We start from the raw sequence: 22,976 nt of genomic DNA on the forward strand, positions 1-22,976 counted from the left end.
TGAGTATTTTTTTAACTTGTTATAGTGAATTGGTGAAGGTTTACAGAGTAGATCGTTGACTTTGCATTGAAGCAGTTCATACACATGTTGTGGGGAGCCCTCCACAAGGCAAGATCATGTATCCCACTTCCTACTTACTTCCTTAATCTATGCCTCCTTCCTTCCTAACCTTCTGAACTTTGTCCTTAGGGAAAGGGTGTCCTTTTGATCACCTTTGGCTAATGATTCTAAGATGTTTCTCAACAGAGTTATTGTTCCCCCTTATAGATCCAGCTTTTGTTTGGCTGACGATTAAACCACCGAGATGAGTTCAGACATGAAGGCTGACTTTGGGCCATAGTATCAGAGGATCCCCTAGTCTCTGTCTGATCTGTAAACCTGGACTTTTCTATGATTTTTAGTTTGGTTCCCACATTTGCTCCCACTATTCAGGACCACCTTCTTTTCTTTTAAAGAAAATAGTCATTATCATCTAAAACAATCCAAGAGGAAGATAAAGACATATTATCCAGAGGGCAAAGACCCTTGGCACAGGGTCATAGTGATACCCAAGGGTTTTCTGATATATAGAACTTTAGGAAGGACATGGGAGGTTGAAGAAAACTGTCCTGCATGCACGATCGGTAGCAAATGAAATCATCTTTGGCACCGGGGGGTTCCCAGAGCAGAAATGGGGCTACGGTTGGGATACATACCTGGTTGAAGACAGAGCAGCTCCCAAGATGGGTCCCAGGGCCTCCCCAGGGCAGTCAGCACATGTTACTGGGGAAACTCTCCATTCACATATTGACTTTCCCAAATTTTAAATGAAAATTTCTACTGTGAACTTACTGTGCATGATAGACTTTCTCAAACGCTGGTGACACAGTAACTTCTGGGGGGGTGACTTTGTATTTTAAACTTGCCTTTCCAACCCGGAAAGCAAAATAACCTGCAAATAACAAGGAATCTTTCATTAGTTTTTAAGGAGATGAAAATTTAATCCACAACAAAGAACACTACACAGCTACTCCTAAAACAAACCACAGCTATGGTGTCAATCCGACTCATAGCGACTGTACAGGAGAGAGTAGAACTGCCCCTGTGCGTTTTCAAGATTGAAAATCTTTACGGAAGTAGAAGACCTCATCTGTTTCCCACACACTAAAATCTAAAAATAAAAATAGACAGACAGACCACACCAAGAGAGGACTAGGGAGATATAAAATGATACAACCACTTTGGAAAAACAATTAGGAATACATTTTTTAGTTAGACATATATTGTCCAAAAATAAATAAATCACATACACAGCCATTGAAATCCAAGAAAACTGAAAGCATATTCCCATAAAAGATTTGTAGACACACGTGGATAGAATCTGGGAAACAGGAGCAACTCAAATGTCCATCAACACGTGAACGGATAAATAAATTGTGGTACGTCTATAAAATGGGAAGCTACATAGTGACAGAAAAGCCAAGTGCCTAGCGGCTGAGCGAAAGACCCTGACACTCCAATAGAGGCAGGCCTACAGGTCTGGGCTCATAAAGATTACAACCAAGAAGCCCATGGGGCAGTTCAACTCTGTCTCCTGGAATCTCTGTGAGTCAAACACAACTTGACAACACCTAAGAACAAGGAAAGAACAATTTTGTCACAATTTTTTAATTAGTTGGGATTTAATACATATATCATTCCATATTTCAATCACATCAAGCAAATTCATACAATTGTTACCACAATCAGTTTCCAAATAATCTTTTTCTACATGGACTCCTTAACATCATCTCTGTCGTACCCTACCTCCACCACTGCATCCCCCTCCCCTAGGACCCCTAGTTGGACTTGCTGTCCCTATAAGTTCATCAGTCCTGGGTTTCATATACTGAAAGATGGGAAAGCATATAACACAGCTTCAAGAGGGTGACCTCCAGTGACTTAGCACCCCTGAGATACACTCTAATATGAATAAGCAAAAACTGAACAATACAAGCCAAAAATACAGAACATTTTGGAAACCAGATCAGGTGCAGCCTGCATCACAGAGGGGATGTACTGACACAATTTTAACTGTTCAAGTCAGATTCATGCGTTTCATCTTCTATACACCCCACTCCCAAGCACTCTGTTTAGTGACCACTTTCCTTCCATCTCTCAGTGTTAGACAGGGAGTGTTCTCTGGAGGCGTATTTCCTAGGGAGTTCCACAAATGGATCTTGGACCCCCACTGTCATCCATCGCCTTTTGCACACCGCATTCTCACAATTTAGACTTTGATTCTGATCCCTCCTTCGACTTCTGATTATATGGATTCCAATCCTTCGTGACTGATGATGGTGAGCTTCTTCCATGTGGACTTAGTTGACATCTTACTTAGATGGTTGCCTGTTTGGAGACAAGCCCTTAAGACCCCAGACACTATTTTATCTGATAGCCAGACCCCATCTAAATTCATATCTTCTGTGTTACCTTCCTGAAGGTCAGTATTGAACAGGCCCATGACGTTAGAATGAATTGTTCTTAAATTAAGATTTAGTTTGAGTCCTAAACCCATTCTTGGATCTATGCTTTTTTTTAAATTTGCTGTGAATTTGGAGTTATTACATGTATCACACCAGTCTATATTTCAATCATGTGAGACAGAATTGTACAGTTGTTTCCATAACCCATCTCCAAACATGTTTTTCAAGAGGAAAGAATTTTTGATGCAAGGAACAATATGGAAGAGTCTCAGAATAATTATATATATGAAAGAAGCCAAGCTAAAGTGGGGTGTGCCCTACTCTGTGGTTTCATCCCTATTAAATTCTCAATATTTCAATGACTCTTATTGATATAAAGCATGATATAAAGTGGTTGCCTGGAGATGAGAGAGACGCATGGGGGGCTAGGTTCCAAAGAGGCAGAAGAACACTTTGGGAGATAACGGATATGTTCATTAGCTTGATGATGATAATTATCTCAGGAGTCAACTAAATTAGTATATGTATTGGGGAGCTAATAACAAATGAGGATGAAAATGTTCTAAAATTGATTTTGGTGATGATTGCACAATTCTTTTTAACATACTCAAACCATTGAATTGTATGGCACATGAATCATCTGTTAATAAAATTGCCTGATGTGCATGTGTCTCAATATGCTTTTGCTGTGTACCTGCCCTGATGTCGATTTCAAGTCATGCTAAACCTATGTGACAGAATAGAATGGCCCCATAGGGTTTCCTATGCTGTAACTTTTACAGGAGTAAATTATGAGAATGGTGGGTGTGTTAGCCTGGGTACTTTAGAGAACCAAATCCACAGAAACTAATGTATAAGAAAGAGTTTTATATAAAGGTTAAGTGCACATCAAGAAAACATCCCAACCTAGTGCTACCCAAGCCCACAAGTCCAACATTAACCCATTAACCCATATGTCCAACACCAATCCACAAAGACCTCCTCCATCTCAGAAAACACATGCAATGATGCCGACTGCAAGAGGAAAGCCGAGCCAATGAATGTGTAAGCACCTCAGTGCTGGCAGGGGTCTCCACACTGCTGCTCCAGCACCCAGGGCTGCATCGGGGTAGGTCCATGCGGCTTCTCCTTGGGGATGTCTCACAGGAAGTGAGGCTTGCCAGCTGAAGCAGGGAACTGGCTAAGGCAGCTGCACCCTGGTGTGACCATCAGAAAGCAAGAGGCCTGAGAACTAGAAAGGCGAGGCTCACGGAGCCACTTATCCCTTCACCCTTCAATTAAGCCCACATGTGTTTATCGGCCAGGTTGGCACAATAACTACCTCAGTGGGTTCAAATCACCGACCTTTCTGTTAGTATGCAAGCATTTAGCCATTGTGCAACCAGGACTCGATAGACATAGACGGACCCATCAACATATGCACGGTAAACAATTGGAGGGAACAGTCCCAAGAAAAAGACACGATGCTCAGTAAAGCAGAGGATCGGTGAGAAAGAAGGAAGGTTCTCAACGAGATGAATTGGCAGAGCGATTGATGATAACGAGCTCAGCCATAGCAATGATTGCGAGGATGACCCGGCTGGGCAGCACTCCGATTGGCTGAACGCAGCATCGCTGCGGGTTGAACTGCCTCGACAACCCCTCACAGCAACAACAACTTAGATTACTCACGAGTTGGAACGGACCCAATGGCAGTGAATATGTTTTATGTTACACATATCCAATTGTATGCTTTAAATATGTGCTTGTCAATATTCCTCAACAAAGTTGATTCTGACAAAAAGTTGTGGTCCACAAATAATGAGCAGTTGGAAGTTTTCCACCTGAATTCTGAAGACACCCCGGCCCACACAGCTTTCCTTCTTCTGGCAGTAGCTCTTTCTCTTCCTGCCCCATTTGTGTCTCCCATGGACTCCCTGCCTGACTCGGTTTCCCTATTAGGAAATGGCCGGGGCTTGCTTCTCCTTCATTTGCGGTGTTGTCGCTAGTTGCTGGCAAGTGGATACTGACTCAGAGGTGAATACAAGTATCAATCCTAGAACCCCTGAATCCTTGATCCCTGGTGGCACAATGGTTAAGTGCTCAGCTGCTCACTGAAACATCAGAGGTTCAAACTCAGCAGTTGCTCGATGCAAAGAAAAGATGCTCAATCGGCTTCTGCAAAGATTGGGAGCCCTGGTGGCCTAATGGTTCAGCCATGGGCTGCTCATCGCAAGGTGAACAGTTCGAAATCACCAGTGGGAGAAAGACAGGGCTTTCTACTCCCATAAAGAGGTAGAGTCTCAGAAACCCACAGCGGCAGTTCTACCCTGTCGTTTAGGGTCACTATGAGTCGATTGACTCAATGGCAGAGAGATTGGTTTGAGTTTCTGTACAGATTCCAAACCAAAGCAGTTGCCACCAGTTGAACCAACTCAATACCATGTACAGAATAGAGTTGAACTCCTCCACAGTGTTTCTCCATGAGATGCCAACCTTGACCTTCCTTTTAGTGGCCAAGCACTTTGCCATCAGGGCTCCTTCCATCAAGATGATTGTTGTTCCATGTCTTTGCGTCAGGTCCGACTCAGAAATCCTGTTTGCAACAGAATGCAATCCTGCCTGGTGCAGGGTCTTCACGACGGTTACTCTGTTTGAGTCCATCGCTGCAGCCACGGTGTCAATCCATCTTGTTGAAGATCTTCCTTCCTTTTGCTGACCCTCCGCTTTACCAAGCATGCTCTCCCTATCCTGGCGTGTTCTCCCCTGGGAACATACCCAAAGTACAAGAGACGAAGTCTCGCCATCCTGGCTCTACAGAGCACTGGGACTGCATTTCCTCCAAGATAGATGTCTCTCTTCTTGTGGAAGTCCATAGTGGTTTTCCAGATTTCTCACCAAACCCATAATGTAAAGGTATCTAGTCTTCTTCCGTAATCACTGCCCAGCGTTCACGTGCACAGGAAGTGATCGGCTTGGGTCAGGCACATTTAGTCCTCAAAGTGACCACTTTGATCCTTTTTTTAAAAAAAATAATTTTATTGGGGGTTCATAAAATTCTTATCACAATCCATACATCCATTGTGTCAAGCACATTTGTACATTTCTTGCCATCATCATTCTCAAAACATTTTCTTTCTACTTGAGCCCTTGGTATCAGCTCCTCATTTTTCCCCTGCCTTCCCCACCTTCCCTCCCTAACGTACCCTTCATAATTTATTTAAATTTTTTTCATGTTTTATACTGTCTGATGTCTCCCTTCACCCACTTTTCCCAGGGAGGGGGTTATATGTAGATCCTTGTGATGGGTTCCCCCTTTCTACCCCACCTTCCCCTTCCCCTCCTGGTATCATTACTCTCATTATTGGTCCTGATGGGGTTTATCTGTCCTAGATTCCGTGTTTCCAGCTCTTACCTCTACCAGTGTACATCCTCTGGTCTAGCCGGATTTGTAAGGTAGAATTGGGATCATGATAGTGGCGGGGGGGGGGCATTAGAGACACTTTCATCTTTAACCCTTTAAAGAAGTCTTTTTCAGAAGATATATTCAATGCTCTGATGTCGATTGATTTTTTTGAACTACTGCTTCCAAAGGTATTGATTGTGGATTCAAATAAAATGAAATCATTAGCAATGTTAATCCTTTCTCTGTTTTCATGATGTGGCTTGTTGGTCCAGCTGTGAGGATTTTTGTCTTCTTTGTGGTGAGGTGCAATCCTTACTGAAGCCTTCGATCTTTATTTGTAAATGCTTCCAGTCCTCTCCCTTCTCAGCAAACAAAGTTGTGCCCTTTGCCAGGGAGGCCCTATGCGGCTGTTCTGCTTTGCCCTCTGAGTTCACTATGAGTCAGGTCCACTCGGCCACAATAATGCTGCCCTCAAAAACCAAGCTCACTGCCATCGAGTCAATCCCGACTCCTGCAGACCCGATAGGACAGGCGGGAGCAGGAGCTGACAGGGCAGGTGAGTGAAGAGATACTAGGAGCTGGTGAAAGTACTTCAAGACTGTGGGAGACCAGGCCTCCCTCCTCCTCTTCAGTGGCCTTCAAGCGCAGAAGCATGGAGCCAGCCTTTGCAGATAACATTGAATGCTGTTGCTCAGCTACAGATCTGCAATGAAAAATTCCTCAGCTACTCCCTTCCCCCAGACCTGAGCTATAAAACTCTACCTCTCACCCGGACAGTGTGACTTCATGGGCCCCTAACTGGGGACCTGTGAACCTTTGCCAGGGAGCTCAGGATGCTCCCATCCCATCCCTTTCTCTGCTCTTCCCTACCTCTCTGTTCCTGATTTAGGGACCTGTGAATCTCTCCGGGAACTCTGAAATAAGTCTTTGAAACTGTTTTCTACCTTTGCCTTCTTTCCGTCGCCAAATCAACCCTACAGATCGAACTACAGGACCTCTTGGAGGTTTCTGAGACAGTAACTCTGTGCAGGAATGGGAAACCTCGTCTTTCCCACATGGAGCAGCTGGTGGTTTTGAAAGGCTAACGTTGAGGCTAACAGCCTAATGTCAGGTTGGTTTGACCTTATAATTAATTCTGTGAGCCTCTCATGTTCAGACGTGTACTTTCACCTTCCGTCTGGTTCTGAATGTACTAGTTCTCGCCGGCTGTCCTTCTTTCCCTGAGCTAATTTCTGGGTTCTACTCTTTTCCCTTTGGGTTATTTCATCCAGTTTCAGCTTCTTCCCAATACTACTCCCTTTTCACTTCTTTTAGAGTGCCCAAACCATTTCTTACTTGCCAAAGCTTTGAAAATAGCGTCCTTTGAAAACTGCACACCAAGTGTGTAGCTAAGACCTCTGGCTGTGTGTTATACTATCAGGAGTGATATTTTCCCTCCTGAAAGAGGATATTATCTCCCTTCCATCAAGAAGCCTGCAAATGTTGAATCTGGTTTAGAAAGGGCTCTCACAGCAGGGCACTCCCCCTCCCCTAACCCCCTCTGCTGTAAACAAGCGGTTGTTTAGGACTCAAAAGGTGTAGCTGAACATCAGAAGTGTGTGAACGCTTGGGATTGGGGTCTTTATCCAAAGCCTGAGAGATTTATCAGAGGATGGAGGCATGGAGTCTTCAACCCAGGGCGGCCAGCGTCTGGAGAGACCAACTTTGCTCATGGATCCAGTTGGATCTACTAAGAAGATCAGGCTGCTAACTGCAAGATCAGCAGTTCAAATCCACTCCCCAATCTGAGGGAGAAAGATGAAGCTGTCTGCTCCTGTAGAGATCTCAGGAACCCCATCTAAGGTCACTGTCGGTCAGAATTGACTCAGTGGCTGTAGGTTTAGTTTGGTTTGATTTCTTTTGATCTATTGAGGGGATCTATTGTGGCATAGTGGTTATGCTCACCCAGAGGTTAGCAGTTCAAAACCACCAGTCACTCTGAGAGGGAAAGATGAGGCTGTTGGCTCCCGTAGAAAGCTGCAGTCGCAGAAACCCACGGGGACTCAATGGCAATGAGTTTGTTTTGAAGTTTATTGAGAGGGAAGGGGGGCAACAAAAAAGCAGGACTTGGCTATTCCAAATTCTGCTATTTGTATGTACTATATGTACTTTGACCAAATTTTGGAGGGGAGAAAAAAAATTGGCAAGGTTCTTCGTTCCCCTCCAACATGGAAACAATGAAGCACATATACTCATGGGGTTTGTTCTAAATTAGCAACGGCCAAGAACCTAGAGCTTCCAACAAATGAAGTGTGAGTGTTTGAAGGATTGCTTTCCCTAGGGGACCACTCCAACTGGGCGGGAGGGGCTTCAGTAAATGAAATACATCCACTGATAGCAGCATTGGGGCCCCCTCCCACCACCAGCCCCCTGAGCTCTCCAGTCCAGGCCCCAAAGGGGAGGAAGGCCCGTCTGCTCTCTGAGGTTAGGAACTTCAGGAGGCTGTGGCTGTGGCGACCACTTCAGGAGGCTGTGGCTGTGGTGACCACTTCAGGAGAATGGGCTGACCTGATGAGACTGCAAACACTACTTTGCCTCCTTTTGCGGAGGGTTTCCCTCTGGGGAACCCACTAAGCACGAGGGGAGGACAGCCTCTGTTGGCGCTGGATTCTGCCACACCCACTCCTCCCAACATATGGGTTTAAATCCCTACAGGTGGTTATAATCCCACTGGGAAATGGGCTCCAGGGACATGAATGAGGCAGTATTGGGGTGGGGTGTGCTTAAATCAATGCTGTTCTGCTATAGAAAAGAGAAGAGGAAGCACACACACACACACACACACACACACATGAGGAGACACCACCACCTAATCACCACAAACTGAGACACAGGCATTGGAGTGACAAGGACCTTCCCCCAGAACAGGCAGAGAGATTCCTTTGGAACAAGTGTCCTGAGATTGGACCACGGGCCTCCTAGATTCGAAGAGAATAAATGTCTACTCCGTCATGCCATCCACTCAGGCGCAGGTTGCCCAATAAGCAAGTTAAACACAGGCTAACCTGTGCTGACTGGCGAATCTATAGTAAGCAATTTCTTTCTTCCTTTAAAGCCGACATCAAAGCTGTTTAGACAGACCCACGGGGAACGGCAACCCCTGGGCAGCATGCACTCCTCAGAACAACCGTGGTGGGTGAAAGGGGCAGCATCTGCCCGGGGATAAAGGCCAGAGGCTGGAGCGAGGATGAGGGTGAGAGGAGCAACCATCTGAGGAAGGAAGCGGGGATCAGGCTGTAACCTGGTGGGGACCACGATTCCATAAAACAACGTGCACATGAATTGCTGGATGGAGAACACGCCGGTACTAAAGTCACAAGGAAACGTTTTCTACAAAGCAATAGCAAAGATGTCCAGTTGTTCACCACAGATTAGTCAGTAAGCACAAGTAAAACTGTGGGTACCCCATCCTTGTTGAAGACTGTACATTTGAAAAGAGGTTTCGGTTCTGTAGGAAAGCTGAAAGAGAGTCAAAATCTTGGATGTGGTGGGGCGGGGAGGGGGGATGTGGATCTGTTCACTTTGGAGCAGCAAATACACCCAAGTCAGCTCACGTGTACCTGGCTCATTAGGTGCTATGACGTTGTACCTATTTGTCATTTTTATGTTACGGCATGTAAGTCACTGCCATCAAATGGAGTCGGGCTCATAGTGACCCTGTAGACGGGGTAGAACTTTTCCTGTGAGTTTTCAAGACTGCCACTCTTGACGGGAAGAGAAAGCCCCGACATGCTCCTGAGCAGCAGCAGCAGCTGGTGATTTCGAACTGCTGACCGTGGGCTTGGCAGTCCAACTCGCCGCCACGATGCCACGAGGGCTATGCAACAGCAGCCCCAGCTACAGGGAGGCAGTCTCCAGGTGCATTGCTTGCTAACTTTGTCCAAAGGACAAGGGCTTTGGGATTGCGTTAATGGAGAAGCCCACGACACCCATCCAGCCTCAGTCATCGTCTTCCCCACAATGGTCCAGCAGCAGTTCGCCCTCTGTGGGGAAGGAAGCCGGAATGAGCACTACCTCTGCGGTGCTCTGCTGAGCACCATGCCCTTTGAGTAGGACGTTGAAGGGCAGAATGTCCAGACCGGGGCCACCCAGCTGATAAATGCTTCGACCAGACAGATTAGGATCTGTCTGGCTTCAAACCCCGAGGTGCTTCTACCACCAACACATACCCATCATTTGTAAAACAATGCAAAAGCCAGATCATCGATTATGTCTTTTGATTCTTCCTCCTCTCTCTCTGTTTTGGACTAGACTGGGTGTGCCCCAAATCCCTGTATTCCTGTGATCATGATATTATCGCTTCATTTGGGAATGGGCTGTCTCTTCCGCAAGGGAAAGCAGAGGTGGGAGACGAGGGACACCCTAGGACATGAAGATCCCCAAAGAAGCAAGGAATAAGAAGCTCCTCCAAAGCCAGCCAACAGAAAGCCTTCCCCTGGAGTAAGCACCTTCAAAGTGCACTCCCAGTCTCTCTCCTGAACTGTGGGAGACTAAATGTGTTTGTAAAATCTGTCCACTGTAGTGTTTCAGGTGTAGCCGCGCTCGATAACTAATACCCGCTCACTGTCCAGCCTCATCGTTCATCTTCCCTGCTGACCGCTGCAGTCCTGAGTTTCACGTGTCAGCTTGGCCAGGCGATCGGGCCAGGATGTTTGCTCAAACGCTCGTCCCAACGCTATTGTGAAGCAGCTACGTGTGACAGGTGATTTAATTAGTTGGCCTTAAGTAACACCGATGACCCTCCATTAATTGTGGGTGAGACTCGTCTGATCGGTCGAAGGTCTTAAGAGCAAGAGGAGAATGTTTCTCTAGGGCAGCGGTTCTCAACCTGTGGGTCAGGGCAGCCCCTGAGGGGTCGAATGACCCTTTCACAGGGGTTGTCTAAGACCATCGGAAAACACACATTCCTGATGGTCTTAGGACCCAAGACATCACTCCTCTATCCCTCTCCAGGCAGGTCCGCCCACATGCAGCTATGCTGATCTGATGCGAAAGATGCTGTCTCAACCTTCCCATTGACGTGGGCTTTCTAGTCACACTGTCGCCCCATGTAGCAATGTAGCTTACTATTGTTAATCTAAGACTGTTACCCCGGCTACAACATGCTTCAAGGCAAAATTTCAGTTATTTGTCATTAGAAATAAATATTTCACAGTATATAATTACATATTGTTTTTGGGATTCATCACTATGCTTTCATTATGTGCAATTTGTAACAATGAAAATACATCCTGCATATCAGATATGGACGTGACGATTCATAACCGTAGCCAAATGATGAAGTAGCTACGGAAATCATTTTATGGTTGGGTGTCACCACAACATGAGGAACTGTGTTAAAGGAAGGTGGAGAACCACTGCGCTAGGGTGTATTCTGCCTCCAGAGTCCTTGTGCCCTCACTCTGCTACATTTCTCCTTCCACCAGCCGGTCTTGTGTTTGGGGCACAGGACTACAGCAGCCTCCAGCCTGCCACCTGGCTTATAGAGGTTGGACGTTGCAGTCCCCCATCATCACATGCACCAGTTCCTTCAAAATAAATGCACACGCCGTCACATGGAGTCCCCGGGGGGTGTAAGCCATTAATACACCAGCTGTAACCGAATGCGAGCCCCGGTGATCGACCTCTGAGAACTCAGCCGCTGAAACTCTTACGAGGCACAGTTCTGTTAGGATACCTATGGGGTCCCCATGAGTTGAAAGCACCAGGTTTCTATGCTTTGCAGTAAGCATTGGGCTATGAACTTGAGGTTGGCAGTTTAAACCTACCAGCCGCTCCTTAGGAGAAAAATGAGGCTGTCTCATCTTACAACCTCAGAAACCTTAACTAGAATTACTATGGGAAACAATCAGCTCAATAGCAGGAGGTTTGGGTTTTTGGTTTATCATATATAGCTTACCAGTTCTGTTCTTCTGCAAAACCCTAAAATTCGGCTAAGGACACTAGTGGTGTAGTGGTTACACATTGCTCCCCAATCCCATGGGCAGCAATTCAAAATCACCAGCAAGCAGCTCTGTGGGAGAAAGACTGAGCTTTCTACTCCAGGAAACAGTTACCATCTCGGGACCCCATGGGGGGGGGGGGGTCTCTGTGAGTCAGCTTTGACTCGATGGCAGTGAGGAGAGGCCACTAGTGGCAGCGTGGTTACTTGTCAGGCTGCCTTCGGCAAGGTCTGAAGTTGGAAACCACCAGCCGCTCTGAGGGAGAAAGATGGGACTTTCTACTCCCGTAAACAGCTGTCATCTCAGAAACCCACAGGGGCAGTTCCACCCTATCCTAGAGGGGCACTATGAGTCGGCGTTGACTCGATGGCAGTGAACTTGGTGCTGGGTTAGGCATCAAGTGCTATTTTAGTTGATAATAAACGTCCTGCCTAATTCTGGAGATGATTGTGAGCCAAACCACAACATGTGTGCCAGCAGGTAAATTTGCATAAATGCACAAGGCAGAGTGGCTGGGCAGGATATGAGGTGTGCTTGGAGATCTGGACTTTCTTCTTGGGGTGTTTCCTGACTCCGGCAATTCGGCTAACCTGGGCCATGCGACTCGGCCCTACTTCCTGGTGCGCGAAATGAAACTTAACTCGCTGCCTTCAAGTCAATTCTGATGCAAGACAACCCTACACGCGGCGTAGAACTGGCCCTGTGGGTTTCTGAGACTGTAACACTCTGTGGGAGTGGAAAGCCTTTCTCCTGAAAATGCTCTTCTAAAAATAAGGCAATATGAGGGGGCTTCTAAAACTTTGTGGGAAATAATGATTCAAAAGATAAAGGAATGTTCCCAGGAACCTCTTGGAGCCCCGCATAGACACTTTTCCTTAGAAGTCTTGCTTATTAGGATTTAGATGTCCCCCACCCCCACCCCACTTAGCATGCATCTGAAGTTGGTATCACAGATAAGATAATATCGTTGAGAAATGGTGGCTCCCACTGCGGGGGGAAAAAAACCCCTATTTAAGCAGGCAATTGGGATAGAAAATATTCCTATTGGGATGGTGTTCTTAAATTTAGAATTAATTATTTAATCTGAGGCTTATATTTCTGTGGGAGTTTTTTTAATCATGCCTGCCATATGCAATTTATTTAAGAAAACACACTAATTAAAATATCAGGAAGAAATCACAAGCATGCTTAGAAGCAGGCACGGCGTTCCCTTTGGCACATTTGTTTGTAACAAATGTTTATGCTTCATCTCCTCTAGGTTTGCACACTGCGGTTGTCCCTTTGCACTGATGCTGTGGGTTGTAACCACACCCTAGGCAGAGTCGCTGGCCTCCGAAGGCCCTCAATGTGCCATGTGCCCAGGTTGATGAGCCTAAGTGGGCTGTGTTCTTACTGATGCCCAGAGTGACCGGCAAGTATGCAACTCAGACCTGGGGTTCCTGCCCTCCCTCCCCGAAGAGCGCTCTCTCTCTCTCTCTCTTTCTCTCTCTCTCTCTCTCTCTCTCTCCCCCACCACCCCCCCTCTCTCACCAAACACACACACAGTCCCATGACTCTTACTTTGCTGACAGGCAGAGAGAATCGCCACGGCGGCCAGCAGGATGGAATTCTCCATCTTTCACAGGAGGTTCCGGGTTTGCTCAGCTATTTGCAGAAAGCAAGAGGCAGAGAAAGACAAGAAGCACACATCTGACTCTACGATGATTCAAGCAGCCAAGCGACGTTTGCTTAGAAACCAAGATCCGGAAAGCAGGAAGACTGGGATGCCAATCACAGGTCTTTATCACAGGAGTGGCTTCCAGAGTTTTATTTTCCAGGGATTGGCTGCTAACCATGAGATCAGCCACTCCCAGAGAGAAAGATGAGGCTTTTTGCTCCCTTAGTTTCACATTCTCAGAAACGCATTGGGTCCCTATAAATCGAAATTGACTCGGTGGTAGGAGGTTTTCTGAGCTTGATCAGCAAGTTTACAATTTCTCCTCCTCCAACAACCTCCAGATCCATCTGTTGCCAGCCAGTCTCCACCACCCTACTTCCCCGCAGCGTTGTCAAGCCTTTCTGCCATCCATTGTGGAAGAATGGAGCGACTCAGTGGGCTGCTGTCCAGTCAGTGTCAGAAATCCACAGGGGCTGTTCTACTCCCTCCTAGGAATAGGAATGGGCTTGGTGAGAATGAGCTTGGTTTGGGTTGTGTTGAGATATAAATACTAATTTATGCGGATGCTAATTTAATTCATCCAGTAAAGACAGACAGAGGATTTGAGCCCAGGCCCAGCAGATCCCTAAGCCCAGCCTCCCGCTGTCATCATCCTGCTGACTATGTTTCTGGTTTTAATGAAAGGAACTAGAACACATACTCTAAAAAAGCAGAGCTTCCTCAGCTACTGGTGATTTACGTCTCACCACCAGTAGGATATTGCAGTTCCTGAATGGTGCAAATCGTGAACACATTGGCTGTGAACCCAAAGGTTGGAGGTTTGAGTTCGCCCCAATGTGCCTCAGAAGAAAGGCCTGGTGACCTACATCCGCAAATTAATCTGTCCTGAAACCCTACACAGACAGGGTCACCTTGACGCACCGTCAACTCAACAGCACCCGGTTTGTTAGGACACTAGGGACCAGAGGTCACAGGAAGCTCACCACCTCTCCACAGTCAGAGCGATGCTCCACCCACCCCTCCCAGAAAAAACACCGGCTTCCCACCGCCCCTACTCCTCCAACCTCTGGACCAGGGGTCCACAAACTTTTTTAACAGGGGGCCAGTTCACTGTCCCTCAGACCCGTCGAAGGGTTGGGCTATAGTTAAATTAAAAAAAACTATGAACAAATTCCTATGCACACTGCACATATCTTATTTTGAAGTAAAAAAAACGGGGCAAAAACACCTGGCAAGTCAGATAAATGTCCTCGGTGGGCCGCATGTGGCCCGTGGGCCATAGTTTGACAATGCCTGCTCTGGACAGTCCACTCCTCACAGTTCCCTTCTCTCTGTCAGCCCAGTCAGTGGGCCCTTTAACAACTCAGCTTCCAAAACACAAGACTGGGCTTCCTTTTCTTGTGGGCCCCCTGTCTTCCCTCCCTCCTTCCATGCCAGGCTCAGAGGGAGGCCCCAGGGCTGCTGGAATGCCAGCTTGCCTCAGCTTCCTACTAGCCAGGGCCTGGGCTCCCGGCCAGACACTTACCATGATGGACTCTTCATCCAGCTTCTGACTCTCTCGGAGCCTCAGCTTTACCAAATGGCACTGGGAACACGTTTTCAGAGCTGAAGGGCAGTTTAAATGAAATAAGGCTTTTAACAAGAATCGAGTTAGTTAATGTTTATTAAGTGCTTAAAAAATATCACCCAACACATAGCGAGAGCTCTGCGCGTGTTAAATAAGTACATACAGTATCTGGAAGAGTACTTGTCGTATAAAGAAAGATATTTATCTTAGTTATCTATTGCTGCCGTAACAAAAAGTACCACAAGCGAGTGGCTTTAAAGAAGAATTTTATTTCTCAAATTCCTGGATGCTAAAAGCCTAAACCAAGGGCTCAGTTGTGTCTGTTCCTTCTGTGGGCTTCTCTCCTGGTTTCCGAAGAACGTTGGCAATGTGTGGCATTCCTTTCCAGTTACTTCTGTGGTCACATAGTGGAGACCTGATGGTAAAATGGATTATGGATTTGGGGTTGCTAACTACAAGGTCAGCAGTTTGAATCCACCAGTTGTTCCAAGTGAGAAAGATGAGGCTTTTCTGCTGCTGGAAAGATTTATAGTCTCAACAACCAAAATGTCTCAACAACCCATAAGATTGTTAGGAGTCAGAGTCAACTTGATGGTAAGAGATAGGGCAGATCTGTGTATCTTGTATCTCTGCGTTCACCACTACCCCTCTCCTTAATAAATCACCACTAAGAAGAGATTAGGTTTAGAACCCACTCTACTCTGGTAGGGCTTCATTAACATAACAAAAGAAATACATTTTTCTGTAAAAAGAAATAGAGGAAAGAACTAGGAGGCAAAATATATTTATAGAGGTATAAATATAGGCATGTACATACGTAAATATATTAATATATAATAATAGGGATATAGGTTTATGTACATATATTTAAATGTTAATTATTCCTCCAAGTACAATCACTGAAGACAAAATGGGTGCATAAGCAAATGTGGTGAAGAAAGCGGATGGTGCCCGACTATTAAAAGATATAGCATCTGGGGTTGTAAAGGCTTGAAGTGAAACAAGAGGCCATCCATCAAAGAAGCAACAAGCCCACATGGAAGAAGCACATAAGCCCGTGAAATCATGAGGTGTTGTTGAGACCAGATAACAGGCATCAGAAGACTCATAACAACCCCAAAACAAACAAACCACAAAAAAACATATCATTGAGAATGAGGGGGTGTTGGGTGGTGGAGCAGAGACCCAAAGCCCATCTGTAGACAATGGAACATCCCCCCACAGAGGGGTCACAGGGAAGGGATGAGTCAACCTGGACGCAATAAAGCAGCGATGAAACACAATATTCTTCAGTCTCCTTGAGGCTTCCTCAACCCCACTCTCATGACCTCAGTTCTGCTTCTCACTTCAGACTAGACAGGAGCATGTACACAGGTATAGATGAGAAAAACAAACTCACAATGCATGGAGACCAGGAACAGGAACGGGAATAGCTATACCAATAGGGTAGTGGGAAGGAGGGGGGTGGGAGGGAGAAAGGAGGAATAAATTGTAATGATCAACACATAACCACACACACCCCTCTAGCGGGAAGAACAGCAGAAAACATTGGAGAAGGGAGACTGCTGTTGGTGTGAGATATGAAAATAATAATAATTTATAATCTATCAAGAGGTCATGAGGGTGGGGAGAGTAGGGGAAAGAGGAGCTAGTACCAAGGGTTCAATAGATAGTAATTGTCTAGAAAAGAATGATGGCAACACATGTACAAATATGCCTGATACAATTGGTGTATAGATTGTAATAAGAGTTGTAAGAGCCCCCAATAAAATCATCTTTTAGTTAAAAAAAAAGTTAAGTATTAAGGTAGCAGATGGGCATTGGGTCTCTACTCAAGCACTCTCTCAATGCCAGAACACTTTGTTCTAATAGCCTGACATTCTGTGATGCTCACCTTCTCTACACGACTGCTGAAGTGAAAATGGGTGCATAAGCAAATGTGGTGAAGAAAGCTGAAGGTGCCCAGATATTAAAAGATATAGCATCTGGGGTCTTAAGGCTTGAAGTTAAACAAGTGGCCATCTAGGAGGAAAGGCAACAAAGCCCGCATGGAAGAAGCACACCCACCTGTGTGATCATGATGTGTCCATGGGCTCAGATATCAGGCATCAAAGACCCCAAACAAACAAATATATCGATGCAAATGATGGGAGTCTGGATGGAAATCCAAAGCCCATCTGTAGACAACTGGACATTCCCTCACAGAAGGGTCACAATGGAAGAACTATAGAGTGCAGCAGAGCACCAACGGAACACACAACATTCTTCTAGTTCGTTTTTATATATAATATCATCTTTAAAATTTTTTATTCAAAGGTCATTTTATTGAGGGCTCTTTCAAGTCTTATAACAATCCATACTTCAATTGTATCAAGCGTATTTGTAAATATGTTGCCATCATTCTTTTCTAGACATTCTAGACACTCTACCCACCCACCCTGTGACCCCTTGATAATGATAAATTACTACTATTTTCATATCTTACACCAACCACTGTCTCCCTTCACCCATGGTTTATGTTGTTTTTCCCCCTAGAGGGGATCGGTTCACCTTTTCTCCCATCCTCTCCCTACCTTCCCCCTACCCATCTGATATAGCCATTCCTGTTCCTGAATTCCATGTGTTGTGAGCTCTTAGCTCTTCTCTGTACCTGTGTACATGCTCTGGTCTAGCCCTAAGTGAGAACAGCACTGGGGTCATGATAGTGGGGGGTGAAGAAGCCTCAAGGAACCAGAGGAATATTGTGTGTTTCATCGGTGCTTTACTGTGCCCTGGTTGACTCGTCCTTTCCCTGTGCCCCTTCTGTGGGGATATGTCCCACTGTGTACAGATGGGCTTTGGGTCTCTGCTCGGACCCCATTCGTTCTCAGCAAATGTGGGCTTATTGCTTTTCTGCTAAATGGATGCTTGTTTAACTTCAAGCTTTTAAGACCCCAGACACTATGTCTTTTAATAGCCAGGCACCATCCACTTTCTTCACATTTGTTTATGCACTCGTTTTGTCTTCAGCAATTGTGCTAGGAGGGTGAGCATCACAGAATGCCAGTTTGTTAGAACAAAGTGTCTTGCATTGAGGGAAAATATGAGCAGAGGCCCAAAGTCCCTCCACAACCTCAGATTATTGCAGTAGAAATATATGTACAGAGGCGAATACCTCTGTGTTTATGAGTTTACAATGTACATACCTGTGCTTATACCTCTATCCATAGCTTTACTTCCTAGATGGTTCTTCTGTTTCCTTTTACTTTCCTCCTGCTCACCATAATGCTCACCCTACTTCTACCCCTTAGTAATTCCTCCCAGCTAGATTGCTGTTGCTCCAACACTCCCAAGATCTCTACGCCCTCCTTGTTTTTTATTTTAATTCCCTAGTTGTTCCCCTGTCTATGGCATTGTTCCCTTCCTCCACCTCCTTCTCCCCCAAACCCCCTCCAGGACTGTTGGTATCATTGCTTTCCCCTCGAGCTTGCATCCCATGCCTATCTTATATAAGTAGGCAAACCAACAATAACAGAGACTAAACAAAAAGAAAACAAAAGATTCGGGGGGGGGGGGGGAAACATACATAATTCCAGGTCTGTCCACTGACCTTTATGACTATCTCCCCACTGGTCCTGGGGAAATTTCAGGAGCTGGCTCTCCCAGCCTGAAGTCTATTTTGGGGACTCCTTCGGGACTTTGTGGCTTGGTTTTGCTCCCCTTGCGGATCTGTTATGTTCCCTTCTCGGTTTGCCAACACTGCGGGGGTTCAGACTGACTAACTCCCTGTCAGATGTCCCCAGTATTGTCCTCTGTCACAGTATGCTCCAGTAAGGGGACAACATGTCTTGAGCATTTGTCCGCCCTACAGTCTTCTTTGCACCTTAGCAGCTCTGTGCAGCAACATCATCCTCCGGGTTTGGTGTGCCAATATGGGGTCTGGACCATCTCTTTCTCTTTTTCCTTTCTGGTTTGCTTCTGGGTGGGTGTGGTATGCTAGCCCCTCTCCCCAATCTTTAGGTTTAGTGTTGTTCTGTGTTGCACAAACTTCTGGGGGGGGGGGGGTCAGCTTGGCTCTGCCTGGGGCCGGCCCTGTAGCCCAGCCTTTCATGCATTTCTCCATGTGTTCTTCTCCTACAGACCCCATGGTTTGGTGAGCCATGGTGAGGTCTGTATGCACACTCCCAATTCTATGGAGACATAACCAGTACTCTCCCCCTGGGATAGTGCCCTGCTCCTCGCCCCCCATGCCATCATCTCCCTGCCTCCTCCACTCCTGTTATCCCTTCCCCTTCCCCCTTTTCCCCTTCTTTGTGTTGGGATAACATGTACCTCCTTGAGTTTGGTCTGACCTATACCTCAACCCATTTATTGTAAGATAAGTGGCTTTTTTTCTATACCGACTGTGCTGATTATACTTACCTCACTGGACTCATGTTGTATTTGTCCTTTTGTGATGGGCTAACTTCACTTAGCATACTTTCCTCCAACTCTTCCCATGAAACAACATGTTTCGTGTGATCACCGGTGCTTTTTAGTGATGCACAGTACTCCATTGTGTGTATGTGGCAGAATTTACTAATCCACTGGTCTATCGATGGAAATTTAGGTTGTTTCCAGTTCTTTGTGGTTGTGAATTGCACTGCAATAAACATTGGAGTGCATACAATTGGTTGTGGTTTTTTTTTTTAACCTCTTCTGGGTATATGCCCAGTCGATGGTTAGCTGGGTCATAAGGCAGCTCAATTTCCATTTGCTTTAAATATCACCAGATCGCTTTCCACAGAGACTAGATGTGTAGACCACCAGCAATGGAGGAGAGTTCTTATCTTGCCACATCCCCTCCAACATTTGTTGTTCTCTGATTTTCTGATTTGGGTTAACCTCCAGGGTGTTAGATGGTATCTCATGGTTGTTTCAATTTGCATTTCTCTGATGGCTAATGATTAGGAGCATTTTCTCATGTCCTTATTGGCCATTCACGTCTCCTCCCTAGTGAAACTTCTTTTCAGGTCTTTTGCCCACTTGCTCAGGGGGTTAGCCATTTTCCTCTTTTTGCAGGCTAGTGGGGTATTGTAGATTTTAGTAATAAGCCCTTTGTTGTGTCATTGCTGAAAATCCTTGCCTAGTCTGTGGGCTCTCTTATTACCCTCTTGGTATACCCCACTTGTTGATTTTAAGTTCACCTGTGTGTGTACCCTTAGGTTTGTCCTGATTCCTTCCTTGATGGTCCTGATAGTTTGGGGGGTTACTTCAAGGTCTGTGAATCCACTTTGCGTTTGTTCTTATGCATGGAGTGAGGTAAACATTGTTTCATTTTTCTACAAATGAATATTCATTGTTTCCAAAACCACTTTGTTAAAGAGAGATCCACCTCCCATTTGATGCTATTTGGGCCCTTGTCCAAGATCAGTTGCCTATATGCTGATGGTTTTATTTCTGGGTTTTATATTCTTTTCCATTGTTCTAAGTATCTGTCATTATACCAGTACCATGCTGTTTTAACCACTGTGACTGTGTAGTAGGAGTTAAAGTCAGGTCAAATGAGTCCTCCAACTTTGTCCTTTTTTGTGAGTAATTCTCTGCTAATTCTGGGCTTCTTACCCCTCCATGTGAAATTGGTGGTTGTTAGTATTTCAGTTGAATAGCATTAAACTTATATAGCGCCTTGGGTAAGATTGACATCTTTACTATATTGAGTCTTCCAATCCACAAGCATGGGATGTTCTTCCATCTGTGGAAGTTGCTTTTGTTTTCCTGTAGTAAGGTCCTGTAGTTTTCCTTGTATAAGTCTTTTTTGTTGTTGTTAAATATAACCCTAGATATTTCCATTTTCCATTTTTTCCTGTATATCGTGAAGGGTACTGCCTTCTTGATCTCCTGTTCCATGGTCCTGTCTGAAGTATATAGCAAACCTATTGACTTCTGTTTGTTGAGCTTATATCCTGCCACTCTTCCATATTCCTCTATTGCTGTCAGTACTCCTAGCAATAGTTTTACCTCCTCGTCTCCCAGTTGGATACCTTTAATGGCCTTCTTCTGTCTTATGTTGTTAGTTAGGACCTCCAGTATAATGTTGAATAGAAGTGAGGACAAGGGGCATCCTTGTCTGGCCCCCTTTTTCAGTGGGACTGTTTTTGTCTTTTCTCCATTGATTATGATGTTGGCTGTTAGCTTTTCATAGATAGCTTGTATTAAGGAATGTTCCTTCCATTCCTATCTTCTTGAGAATCTTAGTTAGGAATGGGTGAGGGATGTTGCCAAATGCTTTTTCTGCATCTATAGATATTATCATGCTATTCTTATACTTTTTCTTATCAATGTGGTGTATAGTCTTGATGGATTTTCAGGTGTTAAACCATCCCTGCATCTCTGGGGTGAATCCCACCTGATCATGGTGGATGATATGTTTTATATACTTTTGTATTCTATTGACAGATATTTTGTTAAGGATTTTTGTATCTATGTTCATTAGCGATATTGATCTGTAGTTCTCTATTCCTCTGGAATCCTTGTTTGGGTATTAAAGTTACACTGACTTTGTAAAATGAGTTTAGGGGTTTGCCATCCTTTTCTACATTCTGGAATACTTTGTGGAGGATCGGTGTCAGCTCTTCCCTGAAAACTTGGTATAAATCTCCTGGGAAGCCATTTGGTCTGGGAGCTTTTTAAAATTGTTGATAGTTTTTTATAGCCATATCTATTTCTTCTTTGCTATGGGTCTGTTGAGGTTCTGGGCCTGTATCTGGGATGATTTGAGGAGGGATTATTTTTCCAAACATTTGTTCATGTCTTCCACATTGTTGAATTCATTAGAATACAAACTTTCATAGTACTTTGTGATTATCCTTTTTTAAATTAATCTTGTTGGGATCCATTGTGATTTCCCGTTTCTTCCCTTATCCTGGTTTTTGATGTTTACTCCTTCCTTTCCTAGATTAGGCTTGCCAGCGGTCTGTCAATTCTGTTGATCCTTTTAAAAAAACAGTTTTATGCTGTATGGATTGTTGCATTGTTCTCTTGTCTTCCCACTACTTTAACCCTGCACTGATTTTTATTATTTATTTTCTTTGGCTATTGGAGGGATTGTTCTGTGGACTCTGTTCTAGTTGCTGGAGGTTTTGTGATAGCACATAAATCATAAATCTCTCTTCCTTTTTCATATATGCGCTCATTGCTAACAAGTTACATCTGATAACTGCTTTTGCAGTATCCCATATGCTTTTGATATGTTGTATTCTCATTACTTTCTAGAAACTTCCTAAACACCTTTATAATCTTGGCCTTTATAATCTTGGCCAGGACCCATTCATGTCACAGAAGATCGATATTCATCCTCCAATTGTTTGCCCTGTTTTTCTGGTCATCCTTTTATTGATCTCCAGCATTATGGCGTGGTGATCTGAGAAGGAGATCTGAATAATCTCTATGTATTTGAATTCACTGAGGCTCAATTTGTGCCCAGCATGTGGTCTATTTTCAAAAACGAGCCATGAGCACGTGAAAAGAATGTGAATTTTTTTAAACATTTGAATGGAAAGCTCTATATACTGCATGTATTTGAGTATAACTGACCCGAATATCAACCAAGGCACCTAATTTTACCAAAAACTGCATTAAAAAAACTCGGCTGATACATGAGTATATAGGTATGTCTATCAGGTCCATTGCCTAATTGTAGTATTTAGCTCTGTAGCTTCCTTGATGAACTAATATCCCAGTGATCTATTATTCCATGATAGTGTATTAAAGTCACCCAATGTGATTGTTGAATCTGTGATTTCTCTTTTCATCTTTTGAAGTATGCTTGATGAATTTCGTAGGTCTCTCATTAGGTGTATATACAATTATTATGCTCACTGGTTCCTGATTTACTGAACTTTTGAGCATTATATAGTGCCCCTCCTTATCTCTTGTTATGGTTTGCACCTTCAGGTCAATTTTGTTGGAGATTAGGATTGCA

General features: G+C 44.8%; 1 protein-coding gene across 1 annotated transcript in view; it reads right to left on the minus strand.

Annotated features, from left to right (window-relative positions):
- The window catches only part of MGST2 (microsomal glutathione S-transferase 2), a 67,120-nt gene extending 53,534 nt beyond the window's left edge, over window positions 1-13,586 (minus strand). Inside the window, exons 1-2 of the mRNA XM_075544812.1 lie at window positions 13,371-13,586; window positions 832-931 (exon numbers count right to left, since the gene is read on the minus strand). Of these exons, the coding sequence (XP_075400927.1) occupies window positions 832-931; window positions 13,371-13,425 (155 nt within the window). The 5' untranslated portion in view covers window positions 13,426-13,586. The remainder of the gene's footprint in view (window positions 1-831; window positions 932-13,370) is intronic.
- Window positions 13,587-22,976: the final 9,390 nt, after the last annotated feature.

The sequence above is a fragment of the Tenrec ecaudatus genome, chromosome 3 (assembly GCF_050624435.1).
Source record: "Tenrec ecaudatus isolate mTenEca1 chromosome 3, mTenEca1.hap1, whole genome shotgun sequence".
NCBI lineage: Eukaryota > Metazoa > Chordata > Mammalia > Afrosoricida > Tenrecidae > Tenrec > Tenrec ecaudatus.